We start from the raw sequence: 25,760 nt of genomic DNA, 5'->3' as shown, positions 1-25,760 counted from the left end.
ATCATCGTCGTCGTCGCCTTGAACTTGCGTCAAGTAAATGCCACATAGTTAAGGGAACAAAGGAGAAATCAGGAAGTTGCTGAAGTTTACCAATTCCAAGACAGCACAATGTTGTTGCCAGTCTTCTTGCGAATAACGCTTTGACACCATGGTAAACCCAACCCTGTAGCCTGCAATATTTAATGGTTTCCATGAGCTAGACACGGCTGCGTAACCTACGTTTTCTCTTTTATTTTCCTAAGAAAGAAAAGGTCATTGCAGGGAAAGTCCGTACAGTAGATTTGCCTTCTAGCAGTTTACCCAGCGCCTCATTGCCGTGATCGGTATGGTCTTGGTCTGCCACCTTGGTGGCCGCGAGTTCGATTCTTGGGCATTCCATTGAGGTGTGAGAGATGTGTATTTCTGGTGATAGAAGTTGACTCTCGACATGATTCGAAAGTCATGTAAAGCTGTTTGTCCCGTTGCTGAATAACCATTGGTTTCATGCAACGTAAAAAACACCATATAAACAAACTTTTCCTTCTACCCTAACTTGATGAGGTAATCGAATAAAAATCAGTAGCTAACTTTATGAATTTAACGGACATTTATTTGAAAGAAAAGAGCACAATAATTCCCAGTATTCGATTTTCCTAACAATTGCAATTTACTTAGCGAGTCTCCAGTAACAATAGAAACCATCTAAGATTATAATTGTACTTGCAATAAAATAAATTTTGCCACGAGAGGCATATTTTTAAATACCGTCTTGACGCCTTAGAAAGCATTTAGAGTTTGTAGCGTATGTTCTCTTATTTTTGAGGGACAGAGAGGCAATTCATTTTTTGAACAGCATAGCTTCTCTTGTAATAAAACTCCATTTAAGATTCAGGGCATTGACGAGTGACACGTTTTAGCTTTTAACAGCGCATGATTTTTGGCAAATAAAACTGACTTTGGCATTCGTAGGTCATAGCTTTAATCCACGGGCTAAAAATGATGATGCAGTTGTTAAAGGTAGTTGCTTGGTATTATGTGACTAATATATATATATATATATATATATATATATAATATATATATATATATATATATATATATATATTCTTATAATGTAAGTTTTGTAATGTAATTATAATTGGTAATATGATTAATTCACCTCAGAACCTGTGTATCATGTTATGAAATGTATGTTTTTGTTGTTCAGATTCCCACATTTAAAAATAACACATGTTAAGTAGTGTAACTTTCATTTTTAAACACATAAGGCAGAGAGAGGAAAAACGTACGTAAGACAGAGAGAAAGAGTAACAGAAGAGGGTTGTTTTTCACATCTTGAGAATACCTTACCTAAGCTAATTTTTTTATAGTTCCAATCTGGCCTGTAACTAAACAAGGGGCCCTTGTTCATAGAAAGATGCGAACATAGCAAAAGAGGCCCCATACTCGATATCCCTATAGAGATGACATAATAGTGTTTCGTCTTGCCAACTGCCCATATGCTGATACGCATATGGAGATAGAGAACTATTCATTTGATTCCGAGACCTAGCCGCTGGCGTGAGGGATAGGATCTTTCTCTCTGCGCTTGCTCGTTCGCGAGTGTTTCATTAACATGATAATGTAACTTACATTTGTATTTGAGAAGTTCACTCATATAACTCTTAGTAAAATATGTGTTGTTTGTGGAATCTGAAAAGAAAATAGTATTATTTCTATTGGTTTTGTGAAGGCGCCCACGAAAGTGTAAGTGTGTAACAGGCCTTTCTCTTGAGTGAGAAGCTGCAGCTGCGTATACAGGTATTTTACAAATGTTTTGAAGTGCACTTCGTTTTAGGTTTCACCATTGGATAAAATTATCATTTTCAATACATTTCTTTTGCTTTGTTCTTTTGACATATCCATTTTTATATGCTTAATGTTTGTATTGTCAATGCTTTAATTGTTTTCATATTATGCATTATGTTTTTTTGCATTGTCTTTATTTTGTTTAATTAGTTTGAATAATATTTCTATTGTGTAATTTGTTTGAATCTAACACTTGCAAATTAATTTGTATTAATTAAATTTCATTTCAAATTTAATTATTGTTTGCTTTATGATTAATTTAATTAATTTTCTCGATAAACTTTGATTTAATTTTGCTTAATAATTAATTCAAGAATTAATTAAACTTTGTTTTCAAGTAATAACAATTTCCCTGAGATTGTGAATTTCACTTATAAATTTTGAATTTAGAAATAAAATTTTTTTGTTTTTTTATTTAAAATTTATATGAGCATTTTTATTTTTTTGGTTCCCCACCAGTATTATATTTTATTTTGTTTAGGTAGAAATATAGTGGTAATTGTGCCGTTTCCCACAAATAAATCAGAATCAGGGAAATACTTAGATTTGACATTGCAGAAGGAGTGATGCCCTTTAATTAAGATTACCTCACATCCATTTTAATGAACTTAGAACTGATTGTTTTCTTGACTGTTCTGTTCTATAAGGGGACCACTGTTACCTTAGAGTATTCAGTCGTTTAGTACCATGATGAAGGGTCAGGTGTCGGCTGTAGTGAGGTAAGCAATAACCAAGTACTTGATCAAACTGTCCCTAAGTACAAAAGGGTGTCCCAGACCCTGGAATAAAAGGGCCTCTTGTGCTAACAAGTACAAATGGTAAGTGAAATAACCAGATACTTGATAATTTGGGTTAACAAATATTAACGGTGTCCAGACACAGATCTTTGGCTACTCCATGCACCAAGTATTAATGTTGTCCAGACCAGATACTCTAGGCCACTTCGTCACAATATATATATATATATATATATATATATATATATATATATATATATATATATATATATATATATATATTATATATATGTAATTTTACAGGTGCACACAGTTGCTGTATCTAAATATGGGCAACTTACATACACAAGCATGAACATTGGTGAGTGCATGACATAACATAGTGTTGCCGAAGACTTAGTTTATCCAGAGGTGACTTGGTTGTACACAGATGTTCACAAAACACGCATTTGATTACTTGGAGATCTGGAAGCACACGGGTCGAATAATTAATTTCCTTCGTGAAATAAAAAAATGAGATCAGTTCGTGTTTAATATATGTATGTATACACACACACAATGCATACATACATACATAACGCGCACATTATTCCTGTCGTCACCCATAACAGCAAGAAAAAATAAATAATAATTATATAATTTCCTCTCGTACAACATGATAATTAGTTTAATTTTGTATGCTAACAACTGGATTTACTCATCGTCTGTCTCCCTTAATAATTTTTTTTACTAAAATATCGTGATTATCTTTTTCTAAAGAGAATTCTCCAATTTGAATTTGCAAAATTTTCTCTAAGGAAACTGATGATAAATTAGTTTCTGATCATTTATTCTTTTCGAACAAATTTCGTGTTTTTTCGCTTACTCGGGGAGTAAGCCTACAAACTACTTTGTTGTTATTGTTGTTGCTTTTGTTGTTCTTGTTGTTGTTGGGGTAAGGGAAGCCCTATGGAAAAGCACAAAAGGTGTTTTCGCGTCGAATTAAAGATATAGAATTTTAGGATAGGATATTTGTCATTTATTTATTAGGATGTAAATGTGAAAAATAAATAATGTGGATGTCAAATAATACCGACAAATTAAGTCTAATAAAATATAGCTTACTTATTCTAATAAAGGAAACGAAAAATAGTAAGTCTTCTACTCAGGTAATGCTGCTCAAAAGACAATCTCTTTCCCTATCTCTGAAATACAAAGACCAGAAGCTCGAAGTCATCCTCGGCGCTACCTTTTATAGCGTAACGAGCTTGATGGCCTGCGCTACGCTGCGCTGGAACCCGCCGCTGCCTGTCATGTTTCCCCTACCTACCCCATCCCCACCCGGGGTTTGCAAGAGGAGGGTGGACGTGTCATGTCTTCCATACCCTGGACAAGAGAGATCCACTGGGATTTTATTGAACTCCGTATAAATGCACCCAGCTCAGGGACCTACACGAGAGGGAATATGTCTCAGTGTGGAAATGATGTACTAGATCGAACTATGAGTGTATTGATCAGATAAGCTCAAACTAGCGGCTTTATTTCTGCGGGAAATTTCCAATTTCGCTTCTGGTGCCGGTGGCAGAAGTTTGTGCCTGCTACTTTTGAGCATTTTTTGAGGTCTGTCCTGCCAAGGCTCAAAGCCTATTGTGTCTTTCTTTGTAAAACTGAAAAATAGTCATTCTTACGGTGATGCAGTTGTTGATGTCTTAAAGCACCATGCTTTTGAGTCTTTCTCTAACCAATGCATTTCTCAAGTTATCAGTTCTTGCGATTTATCGATGTTACGTTCATTCGCATTTTACTTTACTTCTCTGAGCTATCTGTTTTCATTCTCTCTCTCTCTCTCCCGGGTCCCGAGGCCCACTGATCAAATAGAACTTGCTCTACCCCCCACTCGAGAGCACGCACGCCCTGGCTTCCAGCATAAGAACTGCTGTCTCTAGGACCATCAAACTGTGGACAGAGGGTGTTTCGGGTTACAGGACACATCTGGGATATATGATATAATTTTGAACCTTAGCATATCTTTACCCATACCAACCTTCTCATAGATAAACATGTACAGGAGCTTTGCTCTTTGAGCTTCAGCATCCTTTATCGTATTATGTATACCACTGCGGAGTGAGTTTCTTCTTCTTGTGCATGACTGGAAAATTTAAGGTGTGAGTCTAGTCCTCCTCTCATCAGAGTGACTGCTGTGAAGTTTTATAAGAATTTATGCTATTCAGTTTCCTTCCCCCACCTCCCCACCCGCTCGCTCTCTCTCTCTCTCTCTCTCTTCTCTCTCTCTCTCTCTCTCTCTCTCTCTCTCTCTCTCTCTCTCAGCAAAACAAGAAAGCTCATGAAACCCAAACGAGTTTATTTCGGGCAAAACATTCGTCACACCTCCGTGAAGAAATTAAAGAATTTCAAATTCGGTGAAGTTTTACGCTGGGCTTTGTCTTACAAACTGATCTGTGTGCGTTTGGCTCTGTGCCATTCATCTTTCCTTTGTATATAGGTATCTACCGAGCCACGTATGAGCCAACGATTACTGCATGAATGCTTTCTGTCAGCTCCTGTGCCGTGGGTGTATATGTGAAAAGGGCACGCAGCTATGTGCGTGAGGGAAGACAGACAAACATACTCCGCTGTATGTCCTTTAAAGCTCGCATAACTAAGAAAATGTCTTGAAAGTTGACGAGCCATCTCATTTGGCTGCATTCCGAAATCAAATGCCATCCACTGCAGACACAGTTAATAATCTTTCAATTATCATCAGCTTGTTGATGACACGGTGCCTTAATGACAAGCTCCCAACGACTGCACTTTTTGCTGTTACCAATATTATTAATATCACTCTTCCTTACCGCCACCCTCACCGAATCTTACAGATCAATAGAACTCGCGCGTGCGATTCCGTTCCATTGGCTGTGACTTCAGCTGGTCTCACTGAATCGACTGAGCAGTGATACAAATATACTGTCAACTGTGAGGAAGGCTTAGCAATATATATGGTAATTACTTAATTTCAACAATATTCGGTGTCTCGTGTCATCTTCTGCCGATGTAAACAGAACACACATAGCCTTCCAAAGCCCGAACGTAGCGTCGTATGGGTGAAAGGGACGACTCTTGGGTTATGGGATGAGGGGGCTGGGGCGGGGGAAAGCCAGCATGCAACAAAGGCGTATCTCAGTGACAGGTTTAGGGTTTTCGTATCCCTGCCACGCTAACCTTTTCAATAAATGATTCCAGAGTTAGGACGCAGCTTACCAAGTTTGGTAAATTTGTCTCTCACGGGCTAATTTCGTAGAAGTTTAAAGTCTGGACTCGTTAAATGTGCATCCACTCGTACTAGCGATGTTACAAAGCGCAACATGGAAATAGCGTCCACCTCGTCAGTAAAATTTGCGTCATATTAAAAACCTTTGTGTTGTGGGGAAAACAGTCTGCTGTTCGCTAATTACATTTGGAAAGACGCGTTTCATTGTGAACAAAGTTTGTAGAGATTTGGTAGTAAAAGTTTAAGCTGAAATGAGGAATGACGAGCTCACAGTGAACAAATCTTCAGCGACAGCAGTTCCGTGTATAAGCTTGATTGCTGGGGATTTAGCAGAAAACTTTTTCCTCCTGGTCAATTTTCCCTTTGAACTGAATAGACAATGGCTTAGTCTTCACTTCACACTGTACTTGCCACTGGCCCAGAGAATTAGTTTCGAAGGTAATCGTGTTTGTGCAATGCAAAATCTCATTTGCAAAAAGAAAGAAAGAAAGAGAAAAAAAGGTCAACGCCTTAATGCTAAGCTGTTCGTACTTAGCGTAGACACAGTAAAGCTGCATTTGCGTTTACCAAGTGCAATACGCAGTATATTCATTCACTGCGTTTTGTACTATACACACACACACTCATTCATATATATATATATATATATATATATATATATATATATATATATGTATATATATATAAAGGTTTTTTTTGCCACGAAGGAAAAAATGAAAAAGCGAGATAGCCAAGTACTTCGGTCCTGTTCGGACCCTTTACTGAGGAAAACTGATTTTATAGAGGACAACATAGTCAAAAGAAGGCTTAATATCCAAACTAACACTACAAGATAGCATTAAGGGCAATTTCACTCTACAGAAAGGAGGAAACACCTGACAGGTAGCCACACCTTGGGGGACACACGCAGTAAACAAAGTTATTCTTCCCGAAAACAGTACATTTTGAAAAAACACGCAAGCATATACAATTTAATATCATGAAATTTACACAAATTTTCCCAAAAAATTATTATTAAAGAAAAGACGAAAGAAATATAAATATATATATCGAGCAAGAGAAAGAGGGAGAGAGAATATCGAACCAGAGAGAGAGAGAGAGAGAGAGAGAGAGAGAGAGAAATAATAACTATATACATGTGGGACTAATTTATTAGTAGTTCATTTATTTTAAGGTCCATAAACATCTTACAAATATATCGGTCAAATGGTACATTCCCAGACTAAGATTTAGGTTGTTTTGATTAGTGATTTGTATAATTGCCGATTCCAGTAAATTTCTTGAAACATAATCATTAGATCTAGCAATTACCGAGGTATCACCCCAATTAATACAATGAGATTTTTCACTCAGATGGATAAACAGTGCATTTGAAGTCTGGGCTGTCTAACTGAATACATATGCTGCTTAATACGTAAGCACATAAATTTTTACTTGACTGACCAACGTAAAACGATGGGCAATCCTTACAAGGAATTTTGTAAATGATGTTGTTATTTGTTACGGGACTATTGTTAAGTAGCATATCTTTAATGGTATTGTGGAAAAATTAAATAATATTGTACTAAACCCTAGCGATATCTTTGTCAGTTTTGATGTATGTTCTTTGTTTACAAAAGTCCCTATTGACTCTGTGCTATAATATTTAAGTAATGAACTTGTACTGCATGAATTGCCTATGTCCGTTAGTCACATAATTCCTTGATTAAGTTATGTAGTTGTGATTGCAGATTTATTTTTAATGGAGAATATTACCAACAAATATTTGGTATGGCCATGGGTAACCCTTATCACCTCTCCTTTCAAACTTATATATGGAATTTTTTGAGAGACAACACCTCCTGAATATCACACTTGTCCCCTTAAAATGGTACCGATATGTCGATGATATCTTAGTAGTCTTACCTGTTGTGTATCAATGTAAATGATTTACTGTCTAAATTTAATAATTTAGTGCCATCCATAAAATTCACTGTTGAAATCGAAAATAACAATGTCATCCCTTTCCTATATGTATTAATACATGGAGAATCTTTCAATGCAAATTCAGTATTTATAGAAAACCCACAAATAATTTAACATAGTACATTTTTATTCTGGCCACCATCTTAATATTAAAATTTCAATTTTTTCTTCTATGTTCCTACGCGCTTTGCGTATCACGAGTCCACAATATCTTGACCAAGAAATAACAACAAATAACAACATCATTTACAAAATTCCTTGTAAGGATTGCCCATCGTTTTACATTGGTCAGTCAAGTAAAAATTTATGTGTACGTATTAAGCAGCATATGTATTCAGTTTAGAACAGCACAGACTTCAAATGCACTGTTTATCCATCTGAGTGAAAAATCTCATTGTATTAATTGGGTTGATACCTCGGTAATTGCTAGATCTAATGATTATGTTTCAAGAAATTTACTGGAATCGGCAATTATACAAATCACTAATAAAAACAACCTAAATCTTAGTCTGGGAATGTACCATTTGGACCGATATATTTGTAAGATGTTATGAAGGACCTTAAAAATAAGTGAACTACTAATAAATTAGTCCCACATGTATATAGTTTATTATTTCTCTCTCTCTCTCTCTCTCTCTCTCTCTCTCTCTGGTTCGATATTCTCTCTCCCTCTTTCTCTTGCTCGATATATATATTTATATTTTCTTTCGTCTTTTCTTTAATAATAATTTTTTGGGAAAATTTGTGTAAATTTCATGATATTAAATTGTATATGCTTGCGTGTTTTTTCAAAATGTACTGTTTTCGGGAAGAATAACTTTGTTTACTGCGTGTGTCCCCCAAGGTGTGGCTACCCTCAGGTGTTTCCTCCTTTCTGTAGAGTGAAATTGCCCTTAATGCTAATCTTGTAGTGTTAGTTGGATATTAAGCCTTCTTTTGACTATGTTGTCCTCTATAAAATCAGTTTTCCTCAGTAAAGGGTCCGAACAGGACCGAAGTACTTGGCTATCTCGCTTTTTCATTTTTTCCTTCGTGGCAAAAAACCTTTATTTATACATAGCATCACGTTTTATATACTTCGTGATCAAGTTATTCATATATATATATACATATATATATATATATATATATATATATATATATATATGTGTGTGTGTGTGTGTGTGTGTGTTGTGTGTGTGTGTGTGTGTTTGTGCGTGTGTGTGTCTGTATGTCCAAACTCACATAACTGGTCCCTTAATAGTCATTTTTAATTGACCCCTCTTCGAAAATACAGAAATTCTTTTAACATTTTCTACAACTTCTATTTGCTATCACCACTAAATATTGTAAATGTTGTACCATTTGTAAACACCGTCCACCGTACCTCCTTAACAGAGTTCACATATACACATCAGTAAGACCCTGCAGTCCCGCTACTTTTGTTGTTTCTACTCTGTCATGCATATTGAAGGTAAGTCTGCTTACTATGTTATGCATACATAACTGTTCCATTATCCACTGCCAATAAATTTACATTTGCAACCCAAAATATAGCCTGATATCTGCTATAAAATAATCCATCAGCAGGCACCGTGATCCGCTATCGGCCCCAGCTAGATGCGATGTTACACCACTGCTATCTTCCCCTTGAGTAGATAGAATAGAACCAGGTTTCCTAGTAAGCCTGGGATACCTTTATTTTTTATAAACCTGCTTCGTTACCTGACCCAGCACTCAGTCTTAACTAATCTATAAAACAATGTTTTTACTAGCAGAACAGTTTAATGTCACAATGGTAGTTTAATCAGTAATGAAGTTTCTCGTCAAACAAAATATTCTTCTCAGTTTCTAGGTCAGTTTTAAAGTAAGCTCGGCTCGTGAGTGGTATATTCTTTTTCTAAATCTTATGTATTACACTGCCAGTTTCGGAACGTTAATCATGATCATGTAAATTTCCCTCCAGACGCGCCTGTGTAAGCAGCATGAACGCTCGAATATATTTTTGTTTACGTGAGAGAGAGAGAGAGAGAGAGAGAGAGAGAGAGAGAGAGAGACCAAAACCAGTAAATGCGAGAGTACGACGAACGGTCTCTCCCCGGGGAGTATTTGATCAGCTTCCTCAAATAAGCATAATTTCATCGTTGGAAACTTGGGATATTTCAAACCGGAAGGGAGCAAAGTGATCTCACTGTCAAGTGTCAACTATCACTGCTGGTTTTATTGTTATTTTCGAAGACTCACTCGCAAAGACTCACACGTTCGGTGGTCGAGACTCGAGACATGTTTTCCCTGATTCATCCGCATAAAACCCATAACACACCGTTATAAAAGTGATGGTGTCCATCCATTATAGCCGCACTTTTAATAAAATTATAGGAGGCTCCGGTAAACATGACGCTTTAAGCATCGTTCTTCAATTACAGTCATCGGAAACAGTTATTTTATTTTATTTTTTTAATTTGTCCCAAGCCAGAGTTATGTTACTTTTAATTTTTTTTCTTGAGTCAAGCATGCATCACATAAATAATAATAAAAGTGAGGTAGAGCAAGTTTATACCGTTGCGGACAACGGTATAAACTTGCAGTGTTATTACAAGTAACTGGCAGGGCGTTGCTAGAATCGTGACTCTTTGGGTCAGGACGCTCTTATGCTTAACAAACAAACGCACGCACCTTCTTCATCTTTTTTTTTTCTAGTTTTTCATCTGTTTTCGATCAGTAATTAACTGTCGAATATGGGCACCTTAAGAATGATCTAACAGTCTTTATTCTTATGTAAGTAGGTCTATCCACATCAGATTTCTTTTGAAAGTAGGTATATTTTCTGATAGTAGGTCTATTCACATTAAAACTATTATGAAAGTAGGTCTATTCACATTGAAATTCTTATGAGAGTAGGTCTATTCACCATACCTTCCACAATCAAGGATAAAATAAAAAATGTATCAATAGATTATATTTTTAAAAAATCAGACCTGCGGTGGAGATGCGTGGATACGAGTTAAATCAGGTGCTCTCATCCGGCTTACCGATTTGTATTTAGAGGCATCATGTCAACGGAGTAACATTTTGTTTGATTATGAAAATATGGCCATTATAGTAGGCAGTATAAACGGCGAATCATGGAACCAACGCGGCGGGAAAAAGAAAAGAAAGAGTCACATGAATCTCCAAATGAGGCGACCAACGACTCTGCGCGCCTATGCAATGTCCAGGTCTAGGCCCAGCAACTGCCAATGTCTAGGTCTAGGGCCTGGGCAACCCAGGTCCCACTAAGCCGTTAACAGGGTCCGTGGTGACGAGTCAAAATGCTTCGTAGGTGCGGCCGTTAGCCGTTGAGCTTCTGGGATGGAGTGACATCATAGGTGAACATAAGTATGAGCTGACGGACCAGCCAAGCCCGCATGTTGACTGGTGTCATAATATGCAAGGACGAAAGGGAGAGAAGTTCTTTACACTTTTACGGAAGGTGAACAATACCATTACTGCTATTGTTGCTGCTGCCTCTAATATTAATACTTTATACCAAACTGCAGCGTCCGTTTTCATATTTGTCCAGGGCAGGGTTGGTGATGGACCTTGTCGGGGGTGAGGGAGGGATGGGCGAATATCGCTTTATGATTACAAGTAACATTTATCATCACGGCTCAGTGCTTTTGGTTTATACCGTCTATTTCCATAATAATATCCTAGAATTTAAATTGGTGCTCTCTCTCTCTCTCTCTCTCTCTCCTCTCTCTCTTCTCATCTCTCTCTCTCTCTCTCTCCCTCTCCGTGAAATGTTACCAAATATATGCAGTTTGTAAATATGCATGTATATGTATGAGATATGAATCATCAGTAAATGCTGGTGTGAATTCCCTTTGCCATTTATGCATCAGGGTCTTTCGTTTCTGTAGCATACAATAAGCATCTGTGAAACGAGGATAAAACTGTGCATAAGCAAGAGAAAATTATTTACAGTAGACAGATAAGGCAGGCAGTAATTCACGATAATTAATTCTAGATAAAAATAATACTTCGTAACTGTAATGAGTCACCCAAGAGAAAAGAAAAAAAAAAAACAAACAAGACAAAAACGTCCAAGGATGAAGGGTTCTTCCTTAAGAGAGGCCTGAGGACGCGTTCCAGAATACGAAGCGAAAAGTTTAGTACGATTCAGTTTAACAGAGTATCACAAGACGCATTGGTAATAACGACAAGTAACCGAATGCTGACGGTTTATTCGGCCTAGCTGTAATTTTAAAGTAATGGCTCATTGTTAGCCACCGAGGAAAAGCTTATAGACCCATTTTCAGTGACGGCGTTAACCCGTGGGATTATGGTATTTTGAAATACCCTGGCATTCATGTTGCTTGTAGAGTGTGATAGGTATACTTTTTATTTCAAGAGAAGCTTTTTTTATTTTTTTCAATTCATTCCCCATAGAAATTTATGATTGTCCGTTTTTCAATTTCCACTTCCGGCAGGACACAGAGGATATTTCAAAGGACACAAAGGATATTTCAAATAATATTTATTCTATATCTAGAAGATCCTGCTAAATCATTTTTCTTACGGTTGCATCACATTCTTATTACTTAAGAGTTCTCTATCTTCTGAGAGAGAGAGAGAGAGAGAGAGAGAGAGAGGAGAGAGATGAGAGAGAGAGAGAGAGAGAGAGAAATGACGGTTTGCTTTTCCCGCATTTTACAATCAAACGTATCCCATCTTCGCCTTCTCAAATAGATTCAGATGAATTTGAAGTCCTTTTAGTCTATTGTTGCTATCCAGTGTTAACCCTGGTTTTATTTTTTTCATTATTTAATCAAAAGGTCATTAATATTCAGACTGCGTGAGCAAGAGTTCGATTTTTTTTAAGTTGTTCTTTCTCAAGAGATTCGAGTTTAGATGGCAAGGTCATTGCATGCGTTTTGTGTGTGTCTATATATATATATATATATATATATATATATATATATATATATATATATATATATATATATATATATATATATATACCCTACACACACATATATTCATTCATTTACTATATAAATATAGTTCTGTTGTATGTCTACTTGTAAAACCTTGAGTATGGAACGCATCTCATACGTTAATCAAGGAAACGCCGCCATGTTTTCATAATCTTTACGGTCCCTTTCTCATTACTATGCAAGAAAGACTCCCTTTTTTCTTTTACCGAGGAAGCTGTTCACATGAATTATTCGTTTTGTAAACAAGGGAGTCGCGAGGGGTTTGCAAAGGGCTTTATCAGGGCAGTAGTGAAAACGAATGAAGTTGCTGCACTAGACGGTGGAAAGATAGATCACAGTTTGTTGGAGTGGTGTACTGTGTAGGCCTAGGTCGGTAGAAGCCAGACTTTGGTGGCATCTCGGAGAGATTCATAAGACCTATAGATGTGGAAAGGTGAGGAACTGTGAGCAGTTATACATCCACTCCCATACTTTAAGAAGTATTTTACACAGGAAACTTCATCATGGAAGAATAAGGATATATCCTTTCAAATTGTGATAAATGCGTTCCTGGCAGAGATACCATTTGCTGTAAAATGATCAAACATGTAGCACCGTTACCTAATCATACATTTTTGACATTTATACATGTAATATATCCATGGTCAAGACAGAGACTTCCTCTAGACATACATATATACATACATTATATACGTACGTACGTATGTATGTATATAGAAAGGACTGAACGAAACTAGAATGAACCTTCTGAGGACGAATAAGGCAGTGACTGCTGTTCTGTTGTTCTCGCAACCATCCCCATCTTTCAACGGCTCATAGACGGGGTAGTGCCGTCAGTGCACCTCATGTGGTGCACTGTAGGCATTACTTAAGGTTCTTCGCAGAGTCCCTCCGGCCCCTAGATGCTATCCCTTTTGTTCCTTATACTTTACCTACGTTCGTACTCTTTCTTCCATCTTACTTAAACATTTTAGTCCTTTATACTGTCAATCCGTTTCAGCGCTGAATGACCTCATAGGTCCCTGCGCTTGGTCCTTGGCTTAAATTCCCTCTCCCTCCCTCTCTCTCTCATCTTTAAACGGGCCATTGTTACAGCAAAAAAAAAAAAAAAAAACTTTGCTTGCTGAAAACTCATCTGCAACGAAAGAGACTCGGCTAGGAAAGGAGCTCATCTCTTCCGGAGCTGTCCGTTAGGCTCCAAACGAGCCTTTGCAACATCATGTAAGCATGCAAGGAAACTGTTTCCTAATATTCATCCACCTTGTGCGTGGCTACCTTAAAACCTCCTCCTCCTCCTCTCCTACCTTCTCCCTCACCAGCACACTTGCACAACTTGGCGCGCTCTTGGGAGGGAGGGGCTGTAGGGAGGCTGACGAGGGTAGTAGACCACGAGTAGACCCGGTGGGTTACAGAGTGTCTCCGAAGCAGAGTATATAACCATTTTAAACCGTTAGCATAGTTTTGAAAGAAACTCACCAATATGTGCACAACTGAGGCTTGCATGTTTTCCGAATCTTGCTTTTGCAAAAATATACAGACTCAATATATGTGAATTGTGTGTGATTTTCAAGACAAAATTCAGAAAACACACAAACCTTAGTTGTGTACTTATTGGTGAGTGGTGTGCAAATGTGTTTGCTATAAAACATGGGCAAGAGGAAGGATTATATATATATATATATATATATATATATATATAATATATATATATATATATATACATATATATATATATATATATATATATATTTTCTTTACTTCCTTTCATCCGTATAAAGAGAAGTGCAAAATAGAGAGAGAGAGAGAGAGAGCTCTTCCCTGTACTATCCCAAAGGGGAATAGCACCGTCAGTGCACCTCATGCTGTGCACTGTAGGCATGACTTAAGGTTCTTTGCAGCGTCCCTTCGGCCCCTAGCTGCATCCCCTTTCATTCCTTTTACTGTACCTCCTCTCATATTCTTTCCTCTCTTTCTCTCCTAACAATTGATTAATAGTGCAACTGATTTGAGATTTTCCTCCTGTTACACCTTTCAAACCTTTCACTGTAAATTTCCGTTTCAGCGCTGAGTGTCCCAGTGCTTGGTTAGCCTATATGCTTAATTCAATTAAATTCAGTTCTCTGTACGAGGACAGCCATGTTTACATAATGCTCCCCCGATAGTAAGACGAGTCTCTTAATTATGCGAAATATGCAAAACTCAGGCTGCTTACGGTATTAGGGTATTTTGTCATATAATGTCAGCTGCTAAAAATGGATGACTGAGTTTTGTATTCATGGCAAATGAATACAAAATGTTATGCAGCTTATTAGATGTGACGAGGGTATGATATAGGATTTCAAGGGGTAGGGAGTGATTATTCCCTTCAAATTTCCAGAAGTAAGGCCATATGCTCATATTTTCAAAGAATAGGGACGATAATGAAAGGTTGTGCTTACTAATGCAATTGTTATGTTAGGTGCTTTTGAGAAGGTATTAGTTTTTAGTACGGGGGAAAATGGTCACAGTTTTTATTTTATTTTTTATATTCTTTTTTTATAAAGTAACACGTCAAATAAAGTAACACGTCACAAAAACAGCAAGTTATTGACATGTGGCAAATAAAGTCACACGTCAAAATGTCCTTTGCCAAAAAAAAAAAAAAAAGAAAAAAAACGTACGCCAAAACCGGGCCCCAAAACGTCAACGCCAGAGAGTCACATTCTGTGCTTTGCTCAAGTGAGAAGTCCATTATAACATTTCGATTTTGCGGATAAGTGAGGTGTTCTGGAGGGCCGCCGAGTTCCTGATGATCCTCGAGTCATGGCGTTGTGTCGTGGCCAAGAGACGCCCTTGGTAGGCGACGGTTTCCTCTATTAAGGAAGTTTACGCGGACCATTTTTTTTAGCGCCACACTTATACAACTTTACTCAGAGCTTGAGCAAATATGTGACCCGGTGTAAGTGCTTCTATATTTTAAGTTAATTGCGGGGAAAGTCATAAACAAGGTTATTTTTTCTCTTAAAATGTGGAAGGAACGGTAGTAGTACTACCCTACCCGAGATGGCTCCGAAGAGCTTAACGTTTTCAGCGCTGAAGAGTAGAGGTCGAAGTATATATCTTAGTTTAACCAGACCACTATGCTGATGGAGGGCTGGGCCCAAAGGATTAGATATTTTTACGTGGCCAGGAACCAATTGGTTATACCTAGCAACGGGACGTACTACAGCTTATTGTGGGATCCGAACCACATTATATCGAGAAATGAATTTCTAATAATCACCAGAAACAAATGCCTCTTATTCCACGTTGGCGGAGCTGGGAATCGAACTCGGCACTACCGAATCGGCAGGCGAGCACATAACCCACTCGTCCAGCGAGGAATGTCCTGGATTCCGCTGTTATACGGCGTTCCATTTTAACCACGATAATCCTGAACACACTCCTGTCATTATTAGCAGTAACGAGGAAAGGTCAAGCATCGTCAAAGGCAGGAAAAAAACGCGATAGCTAACAAAAGATTTCAATGTCTGCAGAACTGTAATGGTTTAATGGCTGATTCTAGTAGGTTCGCTTCGTCTGTCCTTTATAATGGTCTCGGCTAACAATGTGTTCACAACCTTTTCCTTCGCCTTTAATGGCTATTAATCTCCCTGATTCGATTTTGTTTCCAAACATGTCAGCCTCGCGAGCCCCAGCTCATCGCCATCGAACATCCAAAAAAGAGACATATCTTAACTATTATGACAAACAGTTGCTAAAGATATACTAATAAAACAGTTAAGTCTATCTTAGTTTAACAGACCACTGAGCTGATTAACAGCTCTCTAAGGGCTGGCCCGAAGGATTAGATTTTTATTTACGTGGATATACTAGATTCACGTCACCCACGCTTCTGATTGGCAGTTGACAAGCCAATCACAGGGCTGGAAACTCTGTCTCTCTCGAGAGAGTTCACATAGGCAGGGAGGTAGCGATTAAAAGCCTTGACTGCTCCCGATGATCGAAGTTGCTATTCTTCTGGATGGAACGATGAGAAGTAAAAATTAAAGGCGGGTAAATAAGTTGAGAAGAGAACAAAAATGAACTGACAAATAAGTAAAAGCTGCAAAGGAAAGGAAAAGTTAATGTTAAAGGATATATACATTAAGGAAGGCGAAATTGAAAAGAAGAAGTATACGCAGAAAGTAGAACACAACATTAATGCAAGAATGTATTATGCGCTGAAAAGGGTGGAAGAAAATCACTTGAAAGGGAAGTATATTAGGAGAGACGGCAAAATTAACCGGAAAAGAAATAATGCATTAATAAGGGAAGGCAGGATTGATAGAAGGTGAGTATTGAAGGTAAATGTATAGAAAATTCATTTGAAAAAGGGAGGCCGAAATGAACGGAAGAGGTTGTATTCACTGAAAATGCGAGGCACAAAAAGGAAACACGCGTTGGAAGAAAAAGAACTATGTTTAAGAAAAGGAAGGCAAAATAAAACGAAAAGGAAGGATACAGTAAAAAGGTGAGGCAAGATGGATGGAAAAGGGAGTATTCAATACACTGCAGAGAATGGCGTATTTGTTGGTACGTTGATCATCCACCCTATAATCATCAAACGTACTAAATTGCAGCCCTCTAGCCTCAGTAGTTTTTATTTTATTTAGGGTTACATTTAGTCATGATCGTGCGTCTGGCAGCTAAGTATATCTTAGTTTAACCAGAGCACTGATCTGATTACCAGCTCTCCTAGGGCTGGCCCGAAGGATCAGTTTTTTTTTTTTTTTTTTTTTTTTTTTTTTCATGGCTATGAACCAATTGGTTACCTAGCAACGGGACCTATGGCTTATTGTGGGATCCGAACCACATTATATCGAGAAATGAATTTCTAATCACGCAGAAATAAATTCCTCTGATATCACGTCGGCATAGCGGGGGATCGAACTAAGGACTACCGTATCGGATGGGCGAGCACGCAAACCACTCGTCCAACGAGGAACTGCGTCTGGCAGCGTTATAGAACAGGCCACAACCGCCGTGACAGAAAGTTTCAGGGGTCGTGGTTCTCACAGAAAACTCGATTGCGCCGAAGAAACTTCGGCGCATTTGCGCATTTCTTCCCTTGTTTAATTCGTAATAATACTGAGAACTTTTGAACTCCGATAAAATAAAGAAAATAAATGGGAGATGTCATTAGATGGTTCTTTCGGAAGGCTGAACGTTTACCCAGCGTTTAAATTGCGGTTGCTTGTCCAGACGTGAAGACGCGTTGCCTCCTCTCTTCTCCATATCCCTCTGTCAGGATTTTTTGACAGGATTTCTGGCCGAGTGAGGGAGGGGCTTGCATCCAGGAGGTGGATGGATTCTAAAGCCTCAGTGGTCCCTTTGACGTTTTCAGTCTCTTCCCCATCTCTCTCTCTCTCTTCCTCATCTCTCTCTCTCTCTCTTCCCCATCTCTATCTCTTCCCCATCTCTCTCTCTCTCTCTCTCTCTCTCTCTCTCTCAAAAGTCTTAGTTATCAGATTGAAAACGGGAGTAAATTGACCGTAGACTTTTCAGGAACACCAATATCTCTCTCTCTCTCTCTCTCTCTCTCTTCTCTCTCTCTCTCTCTCTCTCTCTCTCTCTCTCTCTCTCTCAAAAAAAAAAAAAAAAAAAATCAGACTGAAAACGGGAGTAAATTTCACCGTAGACTTTTGGAGAACACCAATATATATATCTCTCTCTCTAATATATATATATATATATATATATATATATATATATATATATATATATATATATATATATATATATATATATATATCTCTCTCTCTCTCTCTCTCTCTCTCAAAAAAAAGAAGAAAAAAAGACTGAAAACGGGAGTAAATTTACCGTAGACTTTTGGAGAACACCAAACTGGTTATAATCAAGTTCTCTACCTCGACTGGGTTTCGTAGAGCAGGGGAAAACGATGAATGATTTAGACAGCACGAACCAAGAAACACTACCTACAAACTACTCCGACTTGTAGCACCGTGTTACGCCAGATCAGCGTGATCAAATGCTAATACGTTAATTTATGTATTTTATGAATTTTACCCTCCGCTGAAATCTGCATACAGGGTGTCCATAAAGTCCAAGTACCATTACAAGCAATAAATACTTGTGATGGTACTGGGACTTTATGGACACCCTGTAATCTAGATAACAGATCGCGCTTCATGAATTACAAGAGGACACTTCTCGTACTTTATCTGAAAAAAACAGAGCGGCTCTACGCTCGTTCATTCTCGATAAGCAATATCGTATATCTCGGTAACTTCGGACTAATCTGGCGAAAATGAGCCGATTCCAGACGAATTTTCCAGACCGATGCGTGTGCGAGAGGAAGGCAAACGGAAATTATTCTTTTATGCGCTTTTTAAGATGATTTTTTTGAAATAAAAACTCAGTAAACTAAAATAAGGGAAAACTCTTAATTGAAAATATATAAATTTTTTAACTTATTTATGTTACTTGCTTTGTCCTATTTTAGTAGTTCTTTCAAATTATTTTTTGAAACCAAAATCAGTCGACTTGGTCTTCGAGATCACACGATGAAGGTTAGATTTTTTTTTCTTATTTTTTATTTTAGCTCTCGGACTATAGTCCCCTCGGACTATAGTAGATTCACATCAACCATGCGTTTGATGTCTAGGCCAGTCCCTTACGACGCTCCTGATTGGCTGTTGATAAGACAATGACAGGACTGGAAACTCTCAGTCTCTCGAGAGAGTTCACATAGACAGGATCTATGTTCCATCTCTCCTGAGGTATACGCCTTTCAGGAGAGGTGGAACATACATCCTACCTACGTGAACTCTCGAGAGAGAGACTGAGCTTCCAGCCCTGTGATTGGCTTATCAACAGCCAATCAGGAGCGTCGTAAGGGACTAGCCTAGACGTCAAATGCCCGGTTGATGTGAATCTATTATAGCTTTATGATCCTGTTTCCACAAAGGATGATGCCCATGGTCCACTATACGAGACCATCGATTCTATACCCTTGGTACAGGAGAGCCTTCGTCAGTAGAGTCTGGCATGCAGGGGAAGACAGTCATGAGGACCTTGGTCACATCCTCCGGACCTGCTTCAGTGAACATTAAATAAGTGACGTCTAGGCCAGTCCCTTACGACGCTCCTGATTGGCTGTTGATAAGACAGTGACATGGCTGGAAACCCTTCAGTCTCTCGAGAGTTCACATAGGCAGGATGCATGTTCCACCTCTCCTGGGGGATACTTGAAAGACGTATTCCTCAGGAGAGGTGGAACATACATCCTGCTAATGTGAACTCTCGAGAGAGACTGAGAGTTTCCAGCTCTGTGACTGGCTTATTAACAGCCAATCAGGAGCGTCGTAAGGGACTGGCCTAGGCATTAGATGCGCGGGTGATGTGAATCTTCTATAACGAATAAGTACATGCAAACTTACTTATATAAATGCACATGCCATTTATGCATCAATGCGTAACACCTATATTTGTATAATATATGAATTTTATCACATCACTGTGATTCACATACATGCATTAATGATTAAGCTACAAATTGTCCTTTAATAATCTAATTCGCTTTACCTCGGAATTAATATATTTTCATATATGTTAACCGAAGGGGAATGATTAAGTTGATAATAATTTCGTCCTCTCGTGGATTCGAACAAGCGCACAGAGGAGAAATCAGGACTTCAGTGACGTCATCTTTACCGACTCGGCCAGCAAGTTGGTTTAAAGCGATTCGTGTGATCAACTGAAGAGGTTGATAGAAACATGTTTTTTTTAGTAATACGTGTTGGTAGAAATATAATATCTCGGCTTGTCGAATGAACCAGCGGCCTTTCTGCTGACCGCGCCAAAGATGACACGCGAACAAATCAAAATATCTTTTTATAATCAGTGATCAAGGTATATGACGTGGGGTACTTGTTGAGGAACGAAGGATTCCTTATTAGGGTAAATTAATTATGGATTTTACCGAGTACCTTTGTGTCTTTGGATTATTCGAAACGGATACTAGATGATGCCGAGAATCGCATACTTTCTTGGTGGCTAAATTATGTTTTGTTTAGGAAAACTGCCCGATAATCTCCCATCGCGCTGTCGACCGTCACTTGGAAAGTCGGACAAAATAAACGATCTTTCCTAGATATTGACCCTCCCCCCCCCCCCGTCCCCCAAGGGGTATCAGGGGCGTTATCTAGGACTAATATTTCTTGGGGGGTCATTATCTTTATGATATTGACAGTCTTTTGTTCATGTGTTTACGGTCTTCGCACGCCGCAGAGGTGGATACGTACCGGCTTAAAGCCCGTGTGGGTCACTATCTAGAAAAGAGCCAACATAAATCCCAGGTGTGATGTTCCAACGGTTTGTCAAAGGACGGAGAAGCAATGTTTATTGTTATTAAAGGGGACACACCATATTAGCGGCGGATGTTGAAGTAGATGCGTGACTGGTTTCCATTTACAGAATCCGAGCGATACGGAATATTGCCTCTAAATAGATCTCGTAAATGACCTCCCCTTACAGCCAAGGCGAAATGGCAGGGCCTGCGTTTGGTGAAAGATTCACTCCATAATAAGATAACGCCAAAGGCGAATAAAGAGAATTATTTAGGGTAATAACAACATCAATTCGGCCAAAGGCGAGGAGCGTCTGTCCAACAATCGCGCCCTTGGAGAAAGTGAGCTTCCGAATCCCTGTGACATTTGAGAGACAGCTTTGACGCACGCAACCATGAGGGCAGCATTAACCAGCTGGTATAGCGGTTAGTGTCGTGGCATGCCGCTCAGCTGTGGAGGGGTCGCGCCTTCCCCTAGGGCGATGAAAAATCACTGGCTCTCTGTTGCGATCAGTTACCGATGCAGTGTTTGGGGGGGTCTTTAGCGGTGGGAGGTTGAAGCCAACATTCTTCGGAAGCTTGAATTTCAAGTTAGTGGCCCCTTTGGTGTGTTTGTTCCGTGCGAATAGGTTTCATCTTCTGAAATAATAACAATGATAATAATAATAATCATAATAGTAATAATAATAATAATAATAATAGTGAGAGAAACTCAGTATTCTTGCTCTTCAACAGCCCACAAGTCCGGATGACTGTTTTCATCCCCGCGTCCAACGCCAACGCTATAATTTTGCGTCTAGGCCAATAAAAGCTTGCACGCCATTGCACAACGATCCGTTTGCCAACATCCTGGCGCAGCATTGATTACCCACCGGCCTTTGGGAATTACCGTCTGAATTTGAACGACAACATGAAATGGGCTGTGTGATCATTGGCAACTTATTGCACAGCAGCTCTCGATGCGTGACACTTTTGTGAACTAGTTCGTCTTTTGGACACACACACACACACACACACACACACACACACACACACACACACAACACACACACATATATATATTATATATATATTAATATATATATATATATAGATATATTCTAGTAGATAGGAAGAAAACCTTATCGAATGAATGCAATTTTAATATTATTGATTGTAAGGAAAAATATACCTCAGTGCCCATTTAACAGCGTTTGCCTGTATATATATATATATATATATATATATATATATATATATATATCTATATATAATATATATATGAACGCTGTTAAATATAGACTGTAGTATATTTTTCTTTACATATCAATATATTAAAATTGCATTTCATATGGTTTTCTTCCTATCGACAAGAATATGTATATATTATATATATATATATATATATATATATATATATATATATATATGTGTGTGTGTGTGTGTGTGTGTGTGTGTGTGTGTGTGTGTGTGTGTGTGCGTGCGCGTGTAAAATGAATAAGTCTATGGTTCAGTAGCCCTCCTCATCCGAATACGCATGAATAAACCTGGATATTTGTACCATATTGTGTGAGTGCTTGTAGATAGATAAAACACTGATATACTAGTTGGACTTGAGGATGTTTAATATGTCCTTTTTACTGGGAGTTCTTTGTTTTCATAGACAACAAATCCAAACTTAAAACAGCTACACTCGGCCTCCGGTTCATGATGGGAAAGGACAGTAGTAGATTTTGGCTGAAAAAGGACAGTAGTAGATTTTGGCTGAAAAGGGACAGTAGTAGATTTTGGCTGAAAAAGAACAGTAGTAGATTTTGGCCCCTGTCATGGGACCATTTGTCGTAAGCCACGCTTTAAATTAAAGCCTTTACAGACCACAAAACGCTTTTCACCCACTTTTTGAATATCTCGCTGTCAGTACGCAAATTTGTTTCGAAAGCGCAGACAGTTACTTTAGTTTTTTATTGTAGGAATGGTGGAAGGTGAGAGACCCTTCGTGTTGATAGCAATCAAATCTTCATTATCTTTGCGTTGCCTCTCTCTCTCTCTCTCTCTCTCTCTCTCTCTCTCTCTCTCTCTCTCTCGCTGAACACTAAGTTAGATAAATTCATGGATATCCGCCAGGCACAGAGCACAACTCCGACTCAATCGGCCATCTTCTATACAATACCAAAATCAGATCCAACGTCATTGCTTCTAACAACTGCAACAAACAATGTCTATGTCCACTCAGAGAAAGACCCAATAAGTAAAGTCTATCTCTCACATTCCTTTCTTTGACTTATGATTAATATTAGAGGCCATATAAGGCCCTCGGCGAGGTAATCCTTTATCCCCATAGGTTTGAAAACAGCCTGCGTGTAAGATCTATTTCCAGGCACACTGTAAGCTAAGGAGCATGTTCACTTGTCTTTGATTTATTTTGATGTCTCTGTCCAAGCATTTCGGCACTGTTTATGCAAAGTTCCTCAATGGACGAGTTCGTTGCGTACTCGCCTATCTATCTGGTAGCCCGACTTCGCTCCCCGCTGCCGCCAATGCGGAACCAGAGGAATTTATTTCTGGTGATTAGAAATTCATTTCTCGATATAATGTGGTTCAGATCCCACAATAAGCTGTAGGTCCCTTTGCTAATTTTAACTAATTGGTTCCTAGCTACGAAAATAAAAACCTAATCCTTCGGGCCAGCCCTAGGAGAGCTGTTAATCAGCTCAGTGGTCTGGTTAAAGTAAGATATACTTTTAACTTATGCAAAGAACTTTACTGGCAAAAACTAGATTCTCTTTCGTTAGTCGACAAGATTAAGATAATAGTTAACCATCATAGTACTAAACGACGGTAATGCTACTCGAGTAGCAACGAAAAGAGCTGCTATAGTAGATTCACATCAACCGTGCATTTGATGTCTAGGCCTAGTCCCTTACGACGCTCCTGATTGGCTGTTGATAAGGCTCTCACAGGGCTGGAAACTCTCAGTCCCTCTCGAGAGTTCACATAGGCAGGATGTGTGTTCCACCTCTGCCTACGAGAACTCTCACGAGAGACTGAGAGTTTCCAGCCCTGTGACTGGCTTATCAACAGCCAATCAGGAGCGTCGTAAGGGACTACTAGGCCTAGACATCAAATGCACGGTTGATGTGAATCTGCTATAGAAATGACGGAGTGTCTGAGAGGAGGAAGAAGAAGGAGATTTGTCCCGGAAACAACGTAGAGATCCAGTGAGTGGGTCTTGTATAATATCTGTCGCAGCAAGGAGCCTATATATAATTCTTCTCCTTCAATAACCGTGGATATGACGCCGCCAAACATGTGTTGCTGCGAGTCAGGAGTAACAGGTACAAGAAAGAAGAAGAAGAAGAAGAAAATAATAATGCTTCCTCCGCGGGAAATCAAGGCGAAAGAAAAGCTCGTATGTCAGTCCGCCGGGAACTCTCGTGGAGCAATAAATGGCATTGCAAGGAGCACGGTCAGCGGTCGGGAAGAGAAGTTTGAAGAAGCAGAAATCAGTCTGGTTTTTATGGTGACTGATGGCATCGCCGGCCTCACCATCACGCAAATTGATGATCATCAAAGGTAAGTATTGATATTCGCAGTATAAATATCGTCGTGTTACTGCTGCTCACAGGACGTTGTTCTTGCTATATACCAGCATTAATTTGGTTAGCTCTACAAAATAATTAGAAAATTAATCAGTATACTTTTGACATTATTTTCGGGTTTTCAGTGTTACCGTTAATAGTTAGTGCATTTTAGTTCTTCACCTTCATCAACAGGAGATTATGTCTTCATTCACATCTCTTTCGTTCTTAGTTTTCGGTGAAAGAAAACTATTGAGATAGCTATTTGTCTGTCCGTCGGCACTCGTTCTGTCCGCCATCAGACCTTAAAAACGACTGAGGCTAGAGGACTGTAAATTGGTATATCGATCATCCACCCTCCGATCATCAAACATACCAAATTGCAACCCTCTAGCCTCAGTGGTTTTATTTTATTTAAGGTTAAAGTTAGCCATGAATCACGCATCTGGCAGCGCTTTCTGGAGCCATGGGACGCACCCTCTCTCTACTGCATCTAGTGAGCAACTGGAGAGCTGCCCGGTCCCGGTCATAGTTGATGGTTTTATAAAGCGTCGTACGTTATTCAGAAAATTCGATGGTGCAGAAGAAACTTCGGCGCAGTTTTTACTTGCTTTTCAAGTTTACAATTATAACTTGTGAGAGGAGGGACTGAGGAGGCGTGGCTGATCAAATTTGGAAATAAATCAGGATATTCATGTTGTTCTTGGCGCTGATTTGCTATTTAAAAGACAGGGCAGTTATAGAAATTTTTGTTTGCTGACATCCGTGATGCAACAACATTCTTTGTTGTGTCATAGGATGAAGTGCGTTGGGTTGATTCCAGAATAATAAATTCCTTTGGCATAGCTGGAGGTTTGCACTCTTTAATTTTTCCTAATTCGTTTTTGTTATTGCCAGATTCAGTTATATTTACTGGCGCAATCTTTCCACGAGTTTATCACTACTCAATTATTTTCACCTACGAAGCTGAACTGTTAATGTGGGTGTTCTTGTTGGGATATATATATATATATATATATATATATATATATATATATATATATATATATATATATATATATATGCGCTTAAAAAATCACAGTAAATGCACGTGACTTCATAAATAAGCGAATCCACAGGAAAATGATAGTCAGAAATCCA

General features: G+C 38.6%; 2 protein-coding genes across 2 annotated transcripts in view; both read left to right on the top strand.

The window, feature by feature from the left end:
• Positions 1-24,852, top strand: part of LOC135201959 (bone sialoprotein 2-like) — a 25,697-nt gene extending 845 nt beyond the window's left edge. The window contains exons 2-3 of the mRNA XM_064231240.1: positions 24,292-24,615; positions 24,816-24,852. Of these exons, the coding sequence (XP_064087310.1) occupies positions 24,292-24,615; positions 24,816-24,852 (361 nt within the window). The remainder of the gene's footprint in view (positions 1-24,291; positions 24,616-24,815) is intronic.
• The window catches only part of LOC135202234 (uncharacterized), a 195,573-nt gene that overhangs the window by 12,715 nt on the left and 157,098 nt on the right, over positions 1-25,760 (top strand). The gene's annotated exons all lie outside the window — the stretch shown is intronic.

Source organism: Macrobrachium nipponense, chromosome 30, assembly GCF_015104395.2.
Source record: "Macrobrachium nipponense isolate FS-2020 chromosome 30, ASM1510439v2, whole genome shotgun sequence".
Lineage (NCBI taxonomy): Eukaryota > Metazoa > Arthropoda > Malacostraca > Decapoda > Palaemonidae > Macrobrachium > Macrobrachium nipponense.
Note: the sequence above shows the minus strand (reverse complement) of the source record. Positions and strands in the feature narration are given on the sequence as shown.